Source organism: Etheostoma spectabile, chromosome 8 (assembly GCF_008692095.1).
Source record: "Etheostoma spectabile isolate EspeVRDwgs_2016 chromosome 8, UIUC_Espe_1.0, whole genome shotgun sequence".
NCBI lineage: Eukaryota > Metazoa > Chordata > Actinopteri > Perciformes > Percidae > Etheostoma > Etheostoma spectabile.
The window spans coordinates 31,203,978-31,227,310 of record NC_045740.1 but is presented as its reverse complement, the minus strand read 5'-3'; the positions used below and the strand labels follow the sequence as shown (position 1 = coordinate 31,227,310).

Here is a 23,333-nt window from a genome sequence, read left to right as displayed (position 1 = left end):
TGTATGTATGTATGTATGTATGTAAGTATGTATGTATATGTGTGTGTGTGTGTGTGTGTGTGTGTATGTATGTGTGTGTGTATGTATGTATGTATGTGTGTGTGTATACAGTGGTGCTCAAAAGTTTACATACACATGCTTAAGTTGACTAAAAAGAGGAATAAAAAAATCATGTTTTGGAAATTTATTTTAATACCTAAATTAAAAAATGAGGTAAAATCCAACCTTTAAGGACACCAATTTCTTTGTGAATGAATAACGTATTGAAATAAATAAATGTTCTTATTTAAAATACAGGGGTCATAAGTATACATACCCCTAGTTAAATTCCCATAGAGGCAGGCAGATTTTTATTATTAAAGGCCAGTTATTTCCTGGATTCAGGATTATGATCTGATAAAGTTCCCTTGGCCTTTAGAATTAAAATAGCCCCACATCCTCACATACTCTTCACCATGCTTAGAGATAGGCATGGTTTTATTTCAGTTAGACTAATACTGGTTGATTGCATTGAGAGATGATTTTATAGAAGTATCCCATGGCCTTTAATAATAAAAATCTGCCTGCCTCTATGGGAATTTAACATAGGGGTATGTATACTTATGACCCCTGTATTTTAAATAAGAACATTTATTATTTACAATACGTTATTCATTCACAAAGAAAATTGGTGTCCAAAGGTTGGATTTTACCTCATTTTTTAATTAGGTATTAAAATAAATTTCCAAAACATGATTTTTATTCCTCTTTTTTGTCAAATAAGCATGTGTATGAAACTTTTGAGCACCACTGTATGTAATGTATGTATGTATGTGTGTGTATATGTATGTATGTATGTATGCGTAATGGTGTTTTTCTCACAGGGTGAGGTCTTCATTCCCCTGCAGTTGAGGTGTCGCTGCGTTTGCCTGTTTTTTTGGTTTCACTGGACAGTCCGTCTGCAGTCACCTCGACAAAGGAGCTAAGACGTGAGTGACGGTTTGGCAGCTTGGAGACTGGGGTTTGCTGAAACCACTGAGAAAAACACACACACACACACACACACACACACACACACACCACACACCACACACAACACACACACACAACACACAACCACACACACACACACACACACCCACACACACAACACACACACAACACACACACAAACCCCACCACACACACACACACACACACACCCACAACACACACACACAAAACAAAACAGTAAAGATTTATAAGAAAACTGGTTGATCTATTGAAAAAGGACCAAATATAGTTTGTGTTGGCCAGAGTGTCACAAAGAAAAGGATCAAACTGAATATACTTAGATACACACTGACAGTCCAACCACAATAAGGAAATGTATTTATATTTTATTTGGGTCTTACAGGTCAAAGGTTTAGCTTTCAAATCCACACCTCATCCACAATTTCTTTTAAATTACATGCTGTCCACCTCTGTGCCAGCCAGTAAGATTGGGCTCCTACAATTAGGTCATGGCAAACAGAAGGCCTTTCATTTAAGTATCTAACAGAGGAAACACAAACCAGCTTATCCACAACACAGCAGACAGGATCCTCACATAAGACTTTAAATAAGTACTGCCTCAAAGTAAAATAAGGAATCTATTTTTTTTAGACATGTTGTCTTTAAATTACTTCTGCCTTGCTCACTGACTAATGACCAGTCAGACCCCATGTTATTAGGTGGTAGTTATCTACTGCAACTGTACCTAGAATAAGATCCTGATCTTGTGAAGGTGCTTAAAATTAGTCTATTACTCTGGAACAAACTGCAAGACACCCAGAGATCTGTCACAACGGCATCCTCATTCAAAAGAGCTTACGGAAAATGTGTCTATTTCTCAGTCTTATGACCAGTTACTATAATGGCGTGTCTGTCTGTGTGTATGTGATACTGTAAGCCCCTTTTATGCATGTGCTGCAAACCTGAAATTATCTAGACATTACCCAGCGGAGCTGCATGAGAGAGCAAATGTCTAAATCAGTCAGCATAATCCACAGCATGTCCTGTCTGCTGTACGCCCTACACAGCATCCATTCCTTATCTAAACCAAAGCTATTTCCAGAATGGCAGAATCCAGCTGACTTGGACAATCTCCTGCTGTGTGCTACATGTGTGAAAGGGAAATATGTCGGGACCTGATTCCATTGTTAGGAGATCATAGGTAAAAACAATTAGGAACAGTCTAATACAGCAGAGTACAAAAACTGTTTGGAATCTGCTAAATGTGTTGGCATTTTGCTGGTCTGTGCCTCGCTGTACCATCTACCTCTGAAGTCTTGTCCCTTTCAATCTCAAGTAGTTACTTTGTTAGGTGCTAAAGGTCAGCTATGGGACACAATATAATGTACTGTTATCAAAGCCTCATAAACAGTAGAAAGAAAAAACCTCTCTTGGATAAAAAGACAAACAAACTAGACTCATTTATGTTTTACTACCATTCACACTTAGCTTTACTTTTTTCTAGCTGTGAGTCCATTTCCTTTGTGTATTGCCTTGTGGGAGAATAGTGTCTGTTTTTATGCATACTGATTGTTTTAAGTACACGTTACTCAAAACCTGCTTATAATTAGTAAGTTGCATGGCTTTGAGTTGCTGGAAAGGCAAGCAAATAGGCAAATAGAAACATGGCCATCTAGTGGAAGCAAGAAAAAAAACATCTGTGGTAGAACTTTCATTCATTTACATTAGACAGAGGTTAAGGAAAAAAATTCAATTGTCATGACGGGACCTCCATGTTAAATAAAAAGCAGCCATAAAACTTGTATGAGGACACTGGAGGGGAGGGTTCACACGGCAGGCCTGATGGAACGTTGCAGGAGTTTTCAAGGACTTTCAATGCCTACAATAAAGAGCATCTGCGGCCTAAAAATACTTCAGGTTAATGATTTTTTAATGGAGATTTAGTGTTCTTGACACTGTAACAACCTAAAAAAGAATATGCACCAAACAAGTTGTACAACTGCTGCTGTTATTCTCGTGTAAAATGAAACTTCCTGATTAATTCGTTAACTTATACACAAAAAAGGAACCAAAACTTGAGGCTAAGCTCTCACCTTCAACATTTCTTTTGAGACAACTATGTAGTTGAGATGTGAGTGCAGGATTTATCCTGTTAATAACGTGCAAAGTTCCCAGGAGAGAAGAGTAGGAAAAACAATGTAGTGTTGTTTGTATGTTTGTGTATGTAGTGTTGTAATGTGTTGCTTCCTAAAGAGAATTGATGAAACGACACTTTCTGAATACACCTCTCTACATTTTGAGATGTTTCAATAAATCACAGCACTGTTGGAAACTCTGCAACTCTGGTAAAAGCCTACAGCAGGGCTAAGACAGGCTCAGTAGCTTTGAAGTTTTGTAGGCCGGCTGAGAATCTTGTTCCAGCATGTGCCAGTCGAATGAGAGCCGATTTGTTCGTCCTGAATCAGTTCTGGTTTGCAAACTTAGGAACAGACGGCCTGGCAGTGTTTCTCAGGGTGCGTCTGATCAGGACCGATGGATGAATAAATGATGACAGAGAGAAAGGCTTCTGTTTGTACTCCTACCTATTACAGACAAGACATTAGCAGACCTCTAAAGAGGAGAAGTGCGTAAGAAGTAAGAGGTGGAAGAATCTCAGAAATGGAAGAATCAAAAGAAGGTTTGACAAAGAGTGAGAGGGGGTAGGAGGGGTTGAGATAAGTTCAACACTAAAAAGTGGTGGAGAGTATATCAATAGTGAGGTAAATGTGATGAGTCAGAGCTCAAATGATCAGCAGTGAATGACACTGAGGGGTTACTACTGGTCAAAGGTTTGGGGTCACTTAAACTTCCATTGCACTCCATTACAGACAGGATACCAGCGGAGATCAGTGACCAGGGCAGAGTTTTCAGATTCCATATTGTGCTTACTGTATATAATTGCAAAAGGGTTCTCCAATGTTTCCTCAGTTAGTTTTTTAAAATGATATCAGATTAGTGAACATAACCTTTGGAACATTGGATGAATGGTTGCTGCTAATGGGCAATGTAGATATTGCCTTAAAGATCAGCCCCCCCACTCAGATCAGCTGGTAGTCTGCCTATAATAGAGTGGAATGGACATTTGTAAGTGTCCCCAAACTTCTAACCGGTAGTAGAGACTCTAGTGCTGCATGCTGAAACTCAAGTATAGAGCTGAAAAGATTAATTGATTAGTTGCCAACAATTGAAAGGTGAGGGACATGCAGGACATACTGCTCCACCTTTCGTGTTTTCGCTGTTCCATGGTAAACTCACAGCTGCTGCTAATGCTGCTAATGCTGCTAATGCTGCTAATGCTGCTAATGCTGCTAACGGGTATCGTCGCTTATCGGCCCCGGCAGGTCAGAAGAAGGAAACATGGGGTACCACACGTATTTATGTATACATGTAAAACTACAATTCCAAGGTAAATACCCAGGGACATAATGAATTACAAGTGTATAATACTATTATTAGTTATTAGCATGCAGCACAGAGGTGAGGCAATAATTAACAGATCACAGAGCATACGTGATTTTCTTATCAAACTCATTCTTCATATTATACGCATATACACTGCAATGGAAAGTGGAATAAATCTGTGTCCCCCGCTCCATTCTGTAAGTAACATAGATTTCTTTGTTTTTTAAAGATGCTGTTTGAGAGAAATCACAGTGAATCAGATATTTTCATGTCTGACTTGGATCATTTGTGTGTTACTAAACCTGACTTGGGACGATTCAAATGTATCCTATATTCAAGTGAATTTTGCATTAATCAATCAATTTGTCATTCCTTTACAGGCTACAGCTGTGATGAAGGAGTACATCGGCTGAATAGAGAGGTGTAAGATTACATAATGATACGGATCAAACAAAACAAAAAAGACACTAGCCAACTGATTTTCTGGAGGAAACCCTGGAATAGGTTTTCGAAGAAGTGCAAACAGAAAAGCTTAAATGAAACTAGAAAAAACCCGAAACTAAGCAGCTCTGTATTCAAATCCGATTATGAGAGACCATCCCTGGTGTATGGTGCCTGAGGACCTGAGAGAGGCCCCCCCACTTAACACTTTTAACCTGTTCAATTCCACATTTCTCCTTTTATTTTCTCCGATTTGCCATACCCAAATGGAAAAGCTTATACCAGAGCAACCGCAAGGCCAGAATGCAGACTGCATAGCACTTTTCTTAAGGACTACTCAAAGCACTCTACACTACAAGCACCGTTCCCCCAGTCACACACACAAATACTGGTGGCTGAGACTACAGTACAATACAAGGTGCCACCGGCTCAACAGACACAAATTCATGCACATTCACACAGTGTCTTGCCCATGGACACTTCAACATTTTCATTGCTGAACAGACTTTGTACTAGGGAGGTATCTGGTTTCCCACAACTCAGGTTCTCATTACTTGCATCACAGAACAGGTCACTGAAACACTGTCCCACATCCTAAATGGTTGCTATGGCTACAAAGGAATGTATTTAGCATGTCATGACAGAATCGTAGACCTCACAGTGGAAGACATATCAAACCATGTTCCACCCTCAGTAATAATGTACAAACATCCTCAGGTAAAACCATCCATGTTTCAGCACTGCTAGAGGGCTGCAAGAACTTGGATTGACCAAAAAGAGGCTAGACAGCTTAAAGAGTACTCTGCCATATCTGCTATCACTGGTAGGGACCACATATGGCGGAGACGTTGCTACTTATACCTTTAAGAACTGAGTATTGCGCTTATTAAGTGATATTGTGAAGACCTGCTGCACACCACAGGTCCATGAGTTTGCATATGTGTTGTAGTGCATCTGTAATATTTGCGTCCCTGTACCATTTTCTTCATGTGGGCATAAATAAATGGTTAAAATGTGTGTGTGTGTGTGTGTGTGTGTGTGTGTCTGTGTGTGTGTGTGTGTGTGTGTGTGTGTGTGTGTGTGTGGCATTTTTATATCCTGCACTGATGCTTTCTACACGTAATAATAACTATTACTCTATTGGAGAGAATTTCTAAGATAAAACAGACAGGCTTTGGGTGTAACACTGCTGTATGGGACATTCTCCTGTCTTGTCTTTAATTTGAAAAGGAACGTGTGTCGGGGGGGAATTGCTTCAATGCATGGCAATAGAGACCTGGACAATTCTGCATCGATGAGGTGACCATAATTGATTATTGCCTACTAATGTTACCTGTTGACTGACAGGCCTAAACAACTTTTCTGGGGGAAAACCTTGTCTCAAGTAGTCAATGAGATGACAAAAAAAAAGATCATTACCTTTCAAGATCAACTGGGACTTTTCAGTGGTCTGGGCAACGCCAGGTCTGCTCACGCTGGCAGCTGCCATGACCTCACAGCTCTGAAACACAACAACACACAATATTACAACATCACAACAAGCCTTTTGAAAAATTCAACATATATATAGGTATATTTAGCAGCTGGGCCAATTACATTTTAATTAAAAGGAGAAATGTGTTTGCCAGCAGAGTGCCCAGACTTTAGTTAGACCCCATCCCCATCACCTTGAGCAAAGTCAGAGACGTAGCCTGAACTACATATGCAAGGACAATAAGCAGCGATCTCTAGTCTGGAGCTGGTGTTAATATCGGTCCTTACTTAGTATTTAGAGAAGAGCCCTAACCCTAACAGTGGTGTGTGAGGGAGGTCTCATCCTATCAGTGTAACGTTCTCGCTGCCCCACCAAGGTGACTGCTGTTGGCATCTCAGCCCAAGACCAGCCAAAACCCAGTGATGCGTGGTCAGATGTGACCTGGCCATAACGCATGCGACCTATTACGTGCTGCATTAACCAAATGACCCCCCGAGGTCTGACCCCGACTGTAGACAATCAGCTCTAAGCAACAACAACAAAAGCGCCCAGCATCTTCCGTCAACCTTGTGAAACAAGCTGACCTGCGGCTACGCAGCGTTAGCTAAATCCGCTAACGTTACTCAGAAGATGCAGGCCAAACTTCATGTAGATTTATAACGATTTAACTGTACCTGCTAAACACATTTCATTGTCCTCGTATTTAAATACCCTTGGCTGATGCGCACAAAACAAACACGGAAGATGATCAAGGCATTTCAATGCATCACTGTCAAGCGAGGCAAATAATATATTGGCTTCCGGTCCTTTTTTTTCATCAAACTACAACTCAACTGGCAAACATAAACTATAAATATAAAGTGTTACAACTAATGAAATGCACATAAGAAACCACAAACATCATTTTGCTAAAAGTAAATGGTAATAAATAGCTCTCCACAATGTTGTATACCAAACAATACATGTTGCCCCACCACTGAGGCTTTTATTTTGAAAAGGAAGTCGCGACACGTCCGGTCCGATGTGGCAGATTCTGGCTACCTTCACCCACAACAAGCTAACTGTTAGCGAGCAAGCTTCGTAGGGCTTTTTTATGAAATGACATGCCGTTAAAACCTCTTCTAATCGCCTGACAACAAGTAAAACTGCATTGGTAGTTACGTGGTTTATGTCACAACACGTTATATCCGTTAAAACACCCTCAAATTAGGCTTAAATGTAATCTTTCACGTACCTTTTTCAGCTATGGACCGCTGCTAACGCTAATGAACTTTCATTTCCGCCTCAGTCACAATATCACGTGACCTAGGGTAGGTCTTCTTCATTGCACAAAGGATTGTGGGTCACAATGGTAACCATCATCACCTAAAGTATCACTTTATTCATTTCAAATACACAGTACTGTCTCTTTAGATGCAGATGAAATAGAATATACCATGGAAATTGTTATAGCAAGGAATGAAATGTATCAAAGAATGTATAAAAACAGGAAAGTTAAATATAATATCAATAGGCCCACATAATATAAATGAGCTCCAAAGTTGGTTTCCATCTCCTGGGAAGATCTAATAGTAACAGACCATAGTCTTAAATTACCAGACCTAACTCCTCAGCGCTGGAGGATGGTCAGGCTGCACAACTGACATTGTATAAACTATTATGATACTGACAAGGAAACCTGTTTATTTATTTTGAGGAATTGAATGTTGAAAGGAAATACATACAGTTTTCAGTTTTGAGGGATCAAATCCTGGCAGTTACCATTTCTGGAGGTTCTTGGGGTCAGCTGCTGGGAACCTTTTGCTCAGCAGGGTCATGTACCCCTCCTCCCAGGGAAATGCCGTGGGTTGACTTTACACAAACACCCCAGTGAAACTTCACATTCTCCTGAGATCTAAAACAGAAGAGACTGACCGAGCAAATCTCGTTATGTAATGAAAGGCTTCACGCCGAGCTGGCCATCTTGTTGTTGGACTACCACGTTGTGTTGTCTTGTGTGAGGATTGGCTGCATGTGTTAGCTTTTGCATTAGCTATTTTTTTTATCATTAGTAATGTAAGCCCCAAGGGCTGAAAGATTTGGGATTATAATATATAAAGTATAGCTTAAGTTCAGTAATTACTGTGTAACAGATAAAACATGAGACACTATCAAAGCTGCTCTATATTCTTATACAAGGATCGCAAACGCTAAAGAACAAAAACCATTCCAATAAAGAAAGTCAGTACTTTCCTGTAAACGGAAGTTTCTGACGCGCCTCAGTTCAACAGCAGCATCTACACACTGCACCCTCTACAATCATGTTAAATAAAGTCATGCAACATGAATGAAAAATCCACTGAAAATAGGACATTTCTGTAACATTATTCCAGCATTTATTTTGTGAGAAAAACAGTAAATAATGATAAAAAGAGGAATAAAAACTGTTAAACCCAATGTTACACAAAACAATTAATTAAATATTGCACATTTGATTAATTGTGGTCTTTACCGTTAGCTAATCGTGATTTAGATTTTAAAATTATTAATCCTTTACCCCTAGCAGGCTCTAATAATAACAATTGCAGGTGTACAGCTGTCTTTATTTACTCTGAAACTGTAGTTACATATACATATGCCAAATCACACAAAATACCAATGTTACACAATGTTGCTTCAACTAAAAGTGTAACAACAGGAAGTTTGACTTGAATAGTACACAGCTTCCAGTGGTAGGCCTCTTTGACTCAGTAAATGCTATAATATAAAAACCGTAAATATGGCGGAGCATCTATGATTAAATAACAAGCCAGATGACTATAATTATGGCCTATGCAGACCTTGGCTGGTACACATGCTTTAAATCACTCCACACTTAGACCCATTGAACCATGAGGTCCAACCATTCCTTATATTTCCTGATTGGGTCATGTCCATGAATCTTACGTAGATGAACTAGAGTCCCGTAACCCACGGTAACAGCGGTGTGTAAGCAGCAGCCTCGTCTGTGCTCCTCATCATGATAACAGGGACCTTTACTTTCTAATTCTGTGGCGGAGATGGCTGAAGCCTCGCCATGTTGCACTTTCATTTTCAGTGACATTTAATGTTCAACAATATTCAGACGTACAAGTTTAGGCTCAGAAATACTGAATCAGTTGTTTATTGCATTAACATTATGTACAAGTATAGTAAGAACATTTGCAAGCAGTACTCTTTTCCAATATTTCCAATCATCTCAAGACCCCTAAGGGGGTCGCTAGATGATTTCTTGAGAGCCACTGGTCTGGTATGTATGTGTGTATATATATATATATATATATTTATATATATATATATATATATATATATATATATATATATATATGTTGCTGAATTGGGTACAGGTTGTGGATGATAACTCCAAAAAGAGTTCCAAACATCAAAATAGATCCTTGGACAGACATGAGTAGACTTCATTGAGCTTTGGATCACAGCCGTCTTATCTTGGTCTACTTAAAAATAAAAATACAATTTCTTTCAGACCCCATCTCCTTGATCAGTGCGTCTGCAGGAAAACTGCGCTGGGAGGCCCCTGGTCTGATGTCCACGGTGAAGAGGAGGACTGATTCTCATAGCGATGGAAGCTGATGTAGTGGTCGTGAAAGTAGGTGATCACAGCCAGAAGAGGGCCCAGCAGCAGACACAGCCACACCAAGCCGTTGCCATAGTTTCCCTGGAAATAGTTTGTGAGGAATACTGCAACCAGAAGCTAGAAAGAGAAGATCCAATGATTTAATAAAGGTTCTCACTGTGCCCAGCCTATAGTACATGTTAAAGCTAACTGCGTAACTTTTAGATATTAATGAACGTCCGTTACATTCCAGTCATTGCCAAATGAGTTGCTACAAAGCTAATTAGAATTCCTCATGAGGGCGACAGAAACTACACACTATAGCTTGAAGTTGGAGGGGCAGAAAAGACACATATGGAGGATTTATTTTTCTCCCGTCATGTGACAAGTCTTGTTTGTCATGGTCCTGAAATCATCTTGAAATTCTTGATTGGGAATAATCCCTTGAGATGAACCCATCTCTTTTACAAGTGGGTCCTCAACAACAATACAAACATATTCAGAACATATTTCCTAACACAAAAAAATCTAAAAAAAAGACAAATAACAGCGCACACACACACACTTGTGCATAATAAGAGCTTAACATTAATCTTGCATACAATATATAGAGAGGATCAGTAATAGCAAACTACATTTAGGACAATTTTTAGTATATTTTATAAGTATATTTACAGTTTATAGTAAGATGAAAGAGCATTTTTGAAAATTATTCCAATCAGATGGAGCTTTGGACACGAATGTTTCTGTAGCTCTACACTTCTGTGTCTTAGTTGGTTGGTGGAAGAGAAAGGAGGGTTAGTCGAGTAGTTTTGGAAGCACACTGATCAATAACACGAGCATAACAGAAAGAGTCCCAACAGAAAAATTCAATTTCTTAGTTACCTGTCTAATATGGTGTTTATATGGCATAAATAATACAAAATAATTAGATCTCTAAAAGCAAAAGACATAGCTGTCCTCTCGCACCAATGGACGTGTGTGCACATACTGCAAATCCTCCTGGCAGACCAGGTGCATTACATAACCCTGCTACTGTCGAGCGTTACCAGTAGATGAGTGCAGAGATCGGGTCTGATGGAGTGTTATTTCTGGGATTCATCACTTCTCATAAAAACGCAAAGGTCAGCTCTGACTAGCACGCCACTTTTATGTGTGTTCTCATCATAAAAGAAGTGGAAAAATAAAACAGCCGTTAGTATTTAATCTGCAAAGAACCAACAGTAATGACATAGTGTCCCTAACAGTTTAAATGTTTCTAGCAGGTAGTAAACTAACACTCAATTAAGAAGTGAAATATATTTTTATACATAATAAAAACAAAATGACAAACTAAACTAAAACAGTTGATATATATATAGATATATAAATATATATATATATATATATATATATATATTGCCAGGTAAAACTACATAAAAAACAAACAAAATATTGTAAATCAATCAGTCTAAACCCAATGTCCATCCTCTCCTCCTAAACCCAACTGTCCATCTTCTCTCCTAAACCCAACTGTCTCGTTCTTCTCCTCCTAAACCAACTGTCCATCCTTCTCCTAAACCCAACTGTCCATCCTTTTCTCCTAAACCCACTGTCCCATCTCTTCTCCTAAACCCAACTGTCCATCTTCTTCCCTAAACCCAACTGTCTCTTCTCTCTTCTCCTAAACCCAACGTCCCACCTTCTTCTCCTAAACCAACTGTCCCATCTTCTTCTCCTAAACCCAACTGTCTGTTCTTTACTCCTAAACCCAACTGTCATCCTTCTTCTCCTAAACCCAACTGTCCCATCCTTCTCTCATAAACCCAACTGTCCGTTCTTCTTCTCCTAAACCCAACTGTCCTTGTTCTTCTTCTCCTAAACCCACTGTCTCGTCTTCTTTCCTAAACCCAACTGTCTCGTTCTTCTTCTCCTAAACCCAACTGTCTCGTTCTTCTCCTCCTAAACCAAATGTCTCGTTCTTCTTCTCCTAAACCAACTGTCCCATCCTTCTCCTCCTAAACCAACGTCTCGTTTCTTCTCTCCTAAACCCAACGTTCCCATCTCTTCTTCCCATAAACCCAACTGTGCATGTTCTTCTTCTCCTAAACCCAAAACTGTCTTGTTCTTCTTCTCCTAAAACAACTGCTCGTTTTCTTCTCCTAAACCCAACTGTCTCGTTCTTCTTCTCCTAACCCAACTGTCTCGTTCTTCTCTCCTAAACCAACGTCTCTTCTTCTTATCTAAACCCAACTGTCCATCCTTTCCTCTAAACCAACTGTCTCGTTCTTCTTTCCTAACCCAACTGTCCCATCTTCTTTCATAAACCCAACTGTCCTGTTATTCTTCCCTAAACCCAACTGTCTCGTTCTTCTTCTCCTTAAACCCAACTGTCCCATCCTTCTTCTCCTAAACCCAACTGTCCTGTTCTTCTTTTACAAGATGGGGTGAGAATGTGTTGAGTTACGGGTCCATGCATTACACACATTCAACATAGATTCTTCTTTCAGCAGTTACAAAGCAACAATATCATTAATTTGGAGTCAAATTTGTGTCCACCTGGTGAAAAGTTAGAGCTGGGCAATATGATAATATCAAGATTTTGGCCAGCTCTAATTTAAGTCTAATATTCACTATCCTTTCAGCTCTTCTTTGGTCTCCACCAACCTCTGGGGTAAACATCTGTCTCTGTAGCTGCTAAATGCTCCACTTTCTACCCCAGCCTGTAACTAACTTTGTTTATGTGCTATTTGCTGCTGACGTGGTAGTGTACATCGGGTTTTTACAGCTTTTTTCTCTGATCTCAGTGCGCGTGAACCGAAGCAGTCAGGTTGTGGGCCGGACAGCTAAACAATGAGCTGAAAGTCACTGTAAAGCTCCGTAAAGAGGGAAGATGCGGATATTAAGTGATAATTCCTTGTACGTTCAGCACCTCAAGTGAGCAATTTTTCCTATTGTCCCAGCGTATTTTACGTTGTCATTTGATACATAGTTATTATAAAAACATCTATTACAGTAAATCCAAGGGGTTTTCTTGTGGATCCCTTTGTTTAGCAAAAATAGAGATAAATAGATTAAGAAACCAAGCTGAGCTGTTGATGGAGTCAAGTGCACTAAGCTGGACATTCACATTGCAATTGTGTATGAAGAAGCCCTCAGAGCCTGTAGCCCCCTCCAGGTAAATACCCCCAACTGCCACTGGTCTGGTATTCTCACCTCGAATAGCATCATGAGGAATATCCACAGACGACAGCTATGCAGAGGCAGAGCAATCAAATACTGTGGAGAAGAGAGGACAAAAACATGGCAGCATGTTAGTATTGCATTGATAGTTTGGGCCAATAGCCCTCTTATCTCTCTACTGCAAAAGTCTTTGGCGTGTTGGTAGAACGCAGCGGGGAGAGCAGCTACACACCGTTCGGATGGGTCAAACAACACAGGGCTTTCACCCAGGAGACGGGGGCTCACGTCCCACGTGTCAAAAGCACCAATTGTCAACCCTACAATATCACCACAATATTGATATCAAGGTATTTGGTCAAAAATATGGGGATATTTGATTTTCTCCATATGGCCCAGCTCTAATAGTGATTCATGTGTTTAGTTAAAGAGCGTTTCCTGCGATATCAGACTGTACCTCTAAAAGAGCAGCTGACATCAGGAAGACCAGTAACTCTGCCTGTAACGGGGGCACATTCTCTTCCACCAGCCGAGTGTATACATGTCTTCATACCAGTGGAGACACACAGCAAAGACAAACAAGACATGAAAGCAAAAGACAAAAAGGGGAAATTATTTGGCGGTTGAGTCATTTCAGTGAAACGTGAGACATGTTTCATAATACCTATGACACCATTTCTGAAAGGGAATACTCCAATTCTCCCAAAAGGTGATCAGAGTTGTAGCGTTCCTGTAAATGAAAGATGAAAGGCCATGAGCCAGCGCAGAATGAGCAACAAAAAAACAACACAATGTGCATAAATAGTTTTTGTGCAACTGACCACCAGTCGCCATAAAAATGACGATCACCGAAGCGCAGCAGTTCTGCACAGAAATTCAGGTAGGAGTGACTCAAGAAGAAGAAGAGGAGCCAGAGGAAATGGGTTGGTGCCTGACAAGAACAAATACCAACACCAACATACAATTTAACAGTAATCTCTGCTATATCTATCTCTATCTCTAATATTGTGTCCTGTAAGATGAAAACGTGATCTATAACTATCATGCCCCAACATGCTCCTCCTCCTGCGCCGTACTTTGTTATTATTATTAGTATTATTGCCCACCATCTGGGACTACTTTCTTCACATCTGTCTACATAATTGCACGCTGACATATTACACTGTAAAATGAACTGTAAAAAACAATAACATTCCAGCTTGAGGGATAAAAAATAACTGTAAAAAATCAGAAAATTACAAATCATCTTCTTTTACTATAGACATGTACATTTACAGTCTCTTCATGTGATGTTTTGATATTTTATTGTTTTTATTTAAAAAACAGGATAAATTGAATGGATTCATTTTTTGAAAAATGTACGTCACCAAGAGTCAATATGTAATGTGAAATGAACTCACCACCAGTCCCACCAGGTGCTCCACTCTCATAGTGATGTCCATACTCTATGTACAAGATTTATTTAAAAAAAAGAAGTTAATTCCACAGATGGATACAGATTTTGCTCTAATATTTACAATTAAGAAGGATTGGGCTTCACTCACAGAGAAGGAGTTTTCTGATCTCTGGAAGATGGGTTCAATCCACTGAGAGGACAAAAAGAAAATGTATTTAGTATAGAACCGCGTAAAAGACTACACCTCCTCAACGTTTAAAAGCCAAGGACCCCTTATCTAGAGAGAGACGGAGCTCCATATTTTATAAAGTGAAGTTGCATATTAAACAGGGCTTCCAATAACAGCCTGAAGCCTTTATTTCATACCTTTTCAGTGCATAGAACACTAAACTATAATAAAAAGGTGTTGGTATGATTTTATACATCATGTTTTAATGTTAGTGAGTGTTAAGATTACCTGTATCTGTGGATGACTCCCTTAGTGACTAACTAACCTACAGTGTTGGCCAGTAGGCCTGCCATCAATGGGGTTTAAAAGAATGCCTCTAAAACCAGAATAATACCAGAATATCCCACAATCTTATTCTCAATACTCAACCGGAATATGTTGTTTACATGACCTGTATCAATTTCTGAATATTGTCATATTAAGAATAATAGTGGACTATTGGTGTGCATGAAAGCATACTCAATGTCAGTGTTGTAGTCAAGTCACCAACTGTCGAGTCTGAGTCAAGTCTTGAGTTCAAGACCGGGTCTAAGTCCGAGTCACCAAAGAAGAGTCGGAGTTGAGGTACGAGTCCTCGAGTCGAACTTGAGTCCGAGTCCAGCACTCGAGTACTCCATCACTGCACAATATACCAGTGTTTTCTCATATTGGGTACAGTATACTATACTGGACATGTACTGTATGTACGTAGACATTGTACCTTTTCAGAACATGATATATGCACTTCAGGCACAACGTGTACAGCATACTACACTACAGATTACACATACATGACATACGATGTTATGATACACTATACAACAAATAGATCTGTAATTTTGCACTAGTACATTGATAATATTGATACTACACAGTGACATATTGTACAATACAGCAAGACCTTTAGCCAGCTGCTGTACCTGCTGCACAATTCCAACCATGATCTGGATAACGGTCACCTGAAGGTAGAAAGATCCACAGTTAGCTGTAGTGTTTTCATCCATGACACCCACATTATATCTGGACACAACTTTATCTGTCCCCTCTAACAATATGTCCACTGCATCAATCAAAGTCATGTTAAAACCGCAGCTTGCTGTGTCCATGTCACAGGTGTAGAAGCCCTTTAAACAAGTTAATTATTCATAGAGCTATGGATCATTACACATTTAGACATTGATATGCAAATATGAGGCAATTTTTAACTACGCGAAGTGATTGTCCTTTTAACATATGCTTTTCGTTTAATTATGATGCAGCAAATGCATACACACAAAAGGAAATACACCAATGTGTATAGAATTTCACTCTATTTCTTTGTTAATTTGTTTTTACTTTATTACATTTTAAAGCTATAGTGTGTAGTTCCTTTCTCCCCCATTAAGGAATTCTGAGTATTGACAAACAACACATGATACAAGCCTTCTGTGATCGCACACAGTCCCCCCCCCCTTGGTAATAACGGTGCCACTGTTCAGCTCACCATTTCCAGCAGCCTGTGCAGCAGCTTAGTGATGCGGACCTTAGGAGTACAGGGGAAGTCTCTCTGGTAGCACAGGGTAGGGGCAAATAGGAAATAATAAAGATCTGAAAAAAGATAAACAGAGTCGCAGAAGACAAAACATGTCACGTTAATCATCATAACAACAACAACATCATATCAAGTTAATGTGAAATCAAAATTAATTTATGAATGTTATATCACCTTGGAAAGTAAGCTCGTCCGTGTGGGCTTTTAGAGCCTCCGAAACATTCTTGTCCCTCTCTGTAAACACAGATAGAAGAAGCAGTAGTTGTAGTTTTTGTTCTGAAATTAATTTTTTTTTTGCATTTTACAAGAAATCCCAGATGAAAGTTAATTCTGCAGCTATGCACAGCTTCCTACGCCCACCCTACACCCTACACCCTATGGCACAGTGATGCTCAAAGCAAACACACACACAAATAATGCTAATACATAAACATATACATACCATACAAATATACAGTACATATACCTGCACATTTGTAAAAAACAACAACAACAACAACAAAAACAACGTACAACTTCTGGTGTTGAAAGAATACCTGCATCAGTTAAATGAGCCTGTCGGTACCAGCGATTGGTTTCCTGGTATGAATACAGCTTCATCCCCAGAGCGGTGTAGAACCAGAGAGAGAAGAACGCTCCACCTGGTGGACAAAAAAACAGAAACATCCCAGCAGTGGTGCAACATCATTCAGAAGACATTACAGAAAACCCACGGTGCCTGTGGACTCTTCAGTCTTCATCATAAAGCACATTTCTTTACAGACATCACTGGTCTAACAGAACTTTACTGCAAAATCTGAGGATGATGGCAACTTTTCACGATGTGAAAAATGCTGTTACAAAGTTATTAATATGCGGAAACCAGCAAAAAAAAGACTTAACTGATGTCCATTAGCAGTTGATAAAATTGCATTTATGTATAGAAAAAAAGTGCTGATGATGATGCACATGTTTAAAGCACAGTTGTTACCTGTGGATATTGTATGCTCATGTACGATGACTGCAGCAGGAAATAGCAGCAGCAAGCCCAGGTTGGCGAGATGCAAACGATGACCGTTGGTGGGGGACAGCGTACCCTGACACAAGTAAATGGAAGTGCTGACCTTTCCATCATAATTATTTTAACAGACAAATGCTTGTTTTTTGAATGATCCAACAAAATTCCTGGACCTTATCACAGGACCACAGGACATGTAGTAATTGGCCGTCCTCTGTCTTACATTACATTACATAACAATTTGGTGTGTCTTTCAAACCAAGTCTAAACAGTGTGGAGGAGTCCAATAGAAGAGATGCAAACTAGACCTCAATGAGGCGCACCCTCACATCACGTGATGTAGTTTTAATATTCCTACAGATTCTGTCCCAGTCCTTTTCATCAGATCCCTTTCCCATGTCCTCTAAAGGGCTGTCCAGGCTCCACCCCCAGGTTCTGCGCAAGCATAGAATAATACCCAGAAGCCTCATGACCTTTTCCATATTTCAACAACACCAAATCTTTACATTCTGGTGTTTCAGAACTGAAGAATTGCAAATCTGTAAAGCACTAAGACCTAAGGATTCCAAATGATCACATCCTCTAAGGATTTCAATATGCCACCAATATACAAATCAACAAATCGCTTGTTGATGCATTAAATAAACAGAACAGCCTTTATTGAAATGAAAGAGCCAAAGAAAATGCACCAGTCTCACCTTTTCCTGAGACCTCTCGAGGAGCAAAGCTGTAACGGCGAACATATTGGCAGCTGAAAAGAAATACAGATATTTAGTTAATTCACAATGACAGGCTAACGCCTTGTTCACTAGACAGCTTTAGCCCTGATTTTCCACTTAGCAACAGTTTTTACAGCTCCCTGGCAAAAAGCCTCAGATCAGAGACAATTCAGCGTTGACTCTGTGCTCACAAATCAGCGTGTAACCTGTTCAAAGACACTCGCTGGTGCCTCGGAGAAGCATCCCAGTCTGTCAGGGAGCTACAGCCAATCAGACGGCAAGACCTGGGTTGAGTGGGGTCACCTGTAGCAACAGGAACTTTACTGTATGTGCTGAATTTGAAACGTGGTCCAAAGTTGTTGTTGCACCTAGAGAAAATAGGCTAGAAATAGTAAAATAATAATAGCATGGGGAATGAGAGGGGGAAATGCCAGAGCAGGGGGAATGAGAGGGGGAAACGCCAGAGCAGGGGGCATGAGAGGGGGGAACACCAGAGCAGGGGGAAGGAGGGGGAAAACCAGAGCAGGGGGAAATGAGAGGGGGAAACAACAGTTCAGGGGGAATGAAAGGGGAGTGAAACACCAGAGGAGGGGGGAATGAAAGGGGAGTGAAACACAGAGCAGGGGGGAATGACAGGGCGAAACACCAGAGTAGGGGGGAATGAGGGGGAATGAGTGGGGGAAACACCAGAGCAGGGGGGAATGAGGGGAGGGGAAACGCCAGAGCAGGGGGATGACAGGGCGAAAACACCAGAGCAGGGGGAAATGAGGGGGAATGAGTGGGGGGAAACACCAGAGCAGGGGGGAATGAGAGGGGGGAACACCCAGAGCAGGGGTAATGAGGGGGGAAAAACAGAGCAGGGGGAATGAGAGGGGAAGTTGAAAACCACCAGGCAGGGGGGAATGAAAGACGGAAACGCCAGAGCAGGGGGGAATGAAAGGGGGAAACACCAGAGCAGGGGGGAATGAAAGGGGGAAACACCAGAGCAGGGGAAATGAGAGGGGGAAACGGCAGACATGTGGAAACAGGCTTTTTTTGTGAGCATGGTCTTGTTGCATTGTGGGTGATGTAGGCACTAGGCTTTGACACAAAAGAAGAATATGTGGAATGAAAGAGATATCTCTTGTTCTGCCAGAACAGAAGATTCAGATTCAAATCCAGAAGATTTTGATAAATCTAAAAGTCGACCTAATGTAATTGTGCCTGTTGGTGTTGGGGCTGCCGTCCACTCTAAAGAGATCCTCACCTAAGATGAGGTTGACAGACGGCCAGGTGCAGTTGTCCTCAATGAGATGCTCCAAGACCTTTTTGACATCTATCAAAAAGCCATGTCTGTTAGGGGGAGGAAAAAGTAGATATAAATATATATATGGAAAATTGTAAATGGTTTGACAAAAAAGAGTTTTTGACTTAGTTTTTACTAGAAAACAACTTTTGCAGTTCTACCTGCTGATTTGGTTGAAAGCTCCAGAAAAGTGGGCTTTGATGTTTTATTTGATTTTTGGACTGTTTCAATGATAATTACTGAACTTTCACTCTCTCTTTCTACTCTCTTATAACAAGTGTTAGGTTTTGATTTTATTTACAGTTTGTTTATAAGAATAAAATTAGAAGCTAATATTAGATTATAATATTGTACATGCAGTATGTGTGGACATTTGTAATTGAGGATGTAGTAGTTGATCAACTTCAATGTACAGTATACATGTGTGTATCTATATACTCACTGTATGAAATTCTCCAAGAACAAGTGAGCATGAGTCAGGACCTGAAAATCAGACACCATCATTCTAATTAGTCATTAATCCTAGGTTCCTAACTTGAAAGTACGAGTCTGGTAACTCTGATACGGTCTGGAGGAGGAGACGGAGAAACCTGACCAGGAGAATGATGATCCAGTTGAGGACGCCTCTGTAGCCGGTGAAGCTGCTGTTGGAGCTCAGCAAAGAGTCTTGGGCACGATGACAACTGGACAGACAGACTTGTTAATAATCATCATTGTGCGTGAGGCTAATTTCTTTCATTTATTTTTTTAATTTTGGGATACATTGCATCACATCGCATTACATAGTTTTAATATTCCCACAGATTCTGTCCTGCTCATCCTCCAGTGTAATACTCAGATCCCTTTCCCATGTTTTGATGCATAAATTAAAGGTCCCATGACATGGTGCTCTTTGGATGCTTTTATATAGACCTTAGTGGTCCCTAATACTGTATCTGAAGTCTCTTTATATAGACCTTAGTGGTCCCTAATACTGTATCTGAAGTCTCTTTATATAGACCTTAGTGGTCCCTAATACTGTATCTGAAGTCTCTTTATATAGACCTTAGTGGTCCCTAATACTGTATCTGAAGTCTCTTTATATAGACCTTAGTGGTCCCTAATACTGTATCTGAAGTCTCTTTATATAGACCTTAGTGGTCCCTAATACTGTATCTGAAGTCTCTTTATATAGACCTTAGTGGTCCCTAATACTGTATCTGAAGTCTCTTTTATATAGACCTTAGTGGTCCCTAATACTGTATCTGAGTCTCTTTTATATAGACCTTAGTGGTCCCCTAATACTGTATCTGAGTCTCTTTTATATAGGTCTTGAGTTTGCCACTGGAGGCAGTGATGGAGGCAGTGATGGACGCAGTGATGGAGGCAGCAGAATCATCTCACCAGAGCAGAGCTGCATAGGCATGTTCTTGTTCACCGGTTGGATCAGCGCCAGAAATGGGAACGCTGTCATAGAGGGCTGCCCTGTCTCCTTCGGCCGAGGAAGAGGAGCAGACGGAGGAAAACCTCTTCCTCATCGCAGCCATATCTGAGTCCGGGGGCTCCTCCACAGCAGGGCTACGTTTGGACATCTGAATGGTTTAATTCACTTTAGGAAAAACAGAAATGGCTTTATCATGTGAGATAACATATCCTTATCATGTCTTAGCAGATCTTACATGAATATTAATAATAGCTGTCACCTTCTTTATCTTAGAGAATAAAAAAATTGTATAAAACCATATAAAACTTCAATATATGTTTGGTTTCTTTCACTCTATCTCAGGTACATTATCTATTCAAATATTTGTTGCAGTGGCAGGATAGAGTACTACTTAAACACATAGAAATGAGAAACATTTTACATTAATACAGCCAATTCCAAAATGTAGAAATTCCCATCATTAGCTTTTTCTTTCACCATGCTTTTTGGGCAAGCTGCAAAAGTTCAAATGTGAATAATCATGTAAGCTATAAATACATTTTGTGAAAGGGAAAAACAAACTGTCTCAACCAAACAATATTTATTTATTTGGAATACAGAGAGCTGGGGATTAACATTTCCTGTAATCTATTATTTTGCAGATGATGTGTATACATTTTCATTCTTGAAACAGTGTCTAGGGGAGCAAAGCAGTCGATATTAACATGCATGCTGCATCTTCATGAAAACATAGAACTCGGACTTCTAACCAAGTAGTTTGAGTAAATTAGCAGTTTAACGTTGTCTCGCGGATCTGAAGAGGTCCCCATCTTATCAGACACAGTGTCAGACGTTATCTGAGCGTCAAGTCCCATTGGCTAAATTCGGCTTGCATACTATCCATTAATATGCCATATCTTGAATTTAAAATCATCCTTTAGTTTTGGTGGCTCAGTGATTCCAGCAACATTGTTCACACAGCTACACAGAGGTGGGAGGCGGTACCTCGTAACATCGCATCATAAAGTTGGTGTTTATCTGGTTTTATTGTTGCTTGGTAAGAAGCATGTAGGCCGAATTAAATAACTGCTTCGACTTATTTAGAACTGATATTGTGGGATTTTTATGTTTTGTGTTACATTTGCTGCGAATGAATTCAACTTTAAATTGCCAGAAATCGAAATGCAACTCAGCCTGACCTTGTCTAACGACATAAACAGATTAGCCTACCTTCATTTCCCGCGGAAACACGGCTCCGCCCTGACAGGTCGAGATGAAAGTTACATCTCACACCATGTACTGCTTACTACACACACAGATAACACACAGTACACACACAGATAACACACAGTACACACACAGATGATACACAGTACACACAGCTGTCCTGACCTCCATCTGGGAATGCGGTATGCTCTGTGTCGCACTTGAAGCCCAGTTGAATGAAAATATCGCCTCTTCTCACAACATTCAAAATAAAAGCCTCCTTGAAGAAAATTCGCTTTTGTGCAACAAAAAAACAAAATAAATGATTAATTCAATCTTTTTTCATTTAGTTGTGGAAATGTACTTTCTATTTTAATCCTATATGGATGTTTAATGACACTGTAGCAAATCCATGTAAATAACGGCTCGTTATTATCTCGTGTGTTTTGAGCTCATTTTAGTGAAATAATGTTTAAGTAGCTACTAGAAAAATCTACTTCAGGAATACCAGGAAACCGAAAAATGTGGATGTCACATGTGTGTCTTAATGAGTATGTAAAGATAAAGTAAAACGTGCATGTCAGTTGTCTAATTATTTAATACAATGACAAAATGATCTTCTAAGTCACTGACGTTTTAATAAGAGGATATCTCAGCTAATATGCTTTTATTTTGAAGATGACCCTTCTTCTGGTGTCACCCTATCACTCGGTCTGTCCTTCCAAAAACACTCTTATAGTATGTTGGAGGTCCTTGACACAGTGCAGTTGCTGCTTCCATCAACCCAGAACTCTGGCCATGTACCAATATGATAATACATATTACATCAGTCCCAATAAGAATAAACAAAAAACACGTTTTGGTGTTGGCTTTAGTTACGATCCTCAAGCCTTATTACACAATTCGAAATAAAGACTTTTGACCATTAAAAACGTGCATTTTTTCTTTTGTAAAACCCCTGAAGAAGCATATCCTGTCTTCATGTTTCTTCCTTGTTATGCATATTTTATGATTTCCTGAGTTTATATCTGCAGAGCTAATTTGGTTTCCTGCTTGTTTAGGTGTTTGTACATCTGAAAACTCACAACTTAATTAAAAGTCAACTTAAATCACAAATGAGAAATTACTATAAAGAAACACTGAAGTTGTACCTCAAGATGGATTTATTTAAAAAGTAACATTTAACAAAATATTAATGTAATAGTGTAAGTGTTACACTGCCGACAATCTGAGAGCCGCTGACCTTACACACAGTCCCAGCACTGCTGCTCAAATCACTGTCCAGATAGAACCAATTCACATCATTTATAATGTTTGTACATGGAGGTATAATCCCACTAATAAGTGTTGATTTCAATAATTAACACTGTATCCAGGGAGGATCCATCCGATTCCAGGAACAATGTCTGTGAGCTGAATAGTGCTGAATCAGCCCTCTAGAGGTCCTGCTGTGTAAGGGAGCGGAGCAGGGGGAATGGGGGGGGGGACACCAGAGCAAGGGGAATGAGAG

At 39.9% G+C, this 23,333-nt stretch overlaps 2 protein-coding genes across 2 annotated transcripts in view; both read right to left on the bottom strand.

The window, feature by feature from the left end:
- Positions 1–7,633, bottom strand: part of LOC116693380 (NEDD4-like E3 ubiquitin-protein ligase WWP2) — a 51,591-nt gene extending 43,958 nt beyond the window's left edge. The window contains 5 exon segments of the mRNA XM_032522312.1: positions 862–888; positions 890–996; positions 998–1,014; positions 6,274–6,355; positions 7,563–7,633. Coding sequence (XP_032378203.1) covers positions 862–888; positions 890–996; positions 998–1,014; positions 6,274–6,343 — 221 coding nt within the window. The 5' untranslated portion in view covers positions 6,344–6,355; positions 7,563–7,633.
- Positions 7,634–9,444: 1,811 nt separating this feature from the next.
- On the bottom strand, positions 9,445–22,055 carry LOC116693414 (diacylglycerol O-acyltransferase 1). The gene is made up of 18 exons (XM_032522386.1): positions 21,848–22,055; positions 20,599–20,803; positions 19,811–19,898; positions 19,658–19,698; positions 19,177–19,262; positions 17,910–17,962; positions 17,185–17,290; positions 16,751–16,855; positions 16,389–16,448; positions 16,167–16,270; positions 15,604–15,642; positions 14,624–14,665; positions 14,480–14,524; positions 13,901–14,010; positions 13,744–13,809; positions 13,537–13,624; positions 13,116–13,178; positions 9,445–10,058 (listed from the first exon to the last, which is right to left on the bottom strand). The coding sequence occupies exons 2-18, from the start codon at positions 20,784–20,786 to the stop codon at positions 9,846–9,848; spliced, it is 1,497 nt and encodes a 498-aa protein (XP_032378277.1). The 5' UTR covers positions 20,787–20,803; positions 21,848–22,055; the 3' UTR covers positions 9,445–9,845.
- Between the last annotated feature and the right edge of the window lie 1,278 nt (positions 22,056–23,333).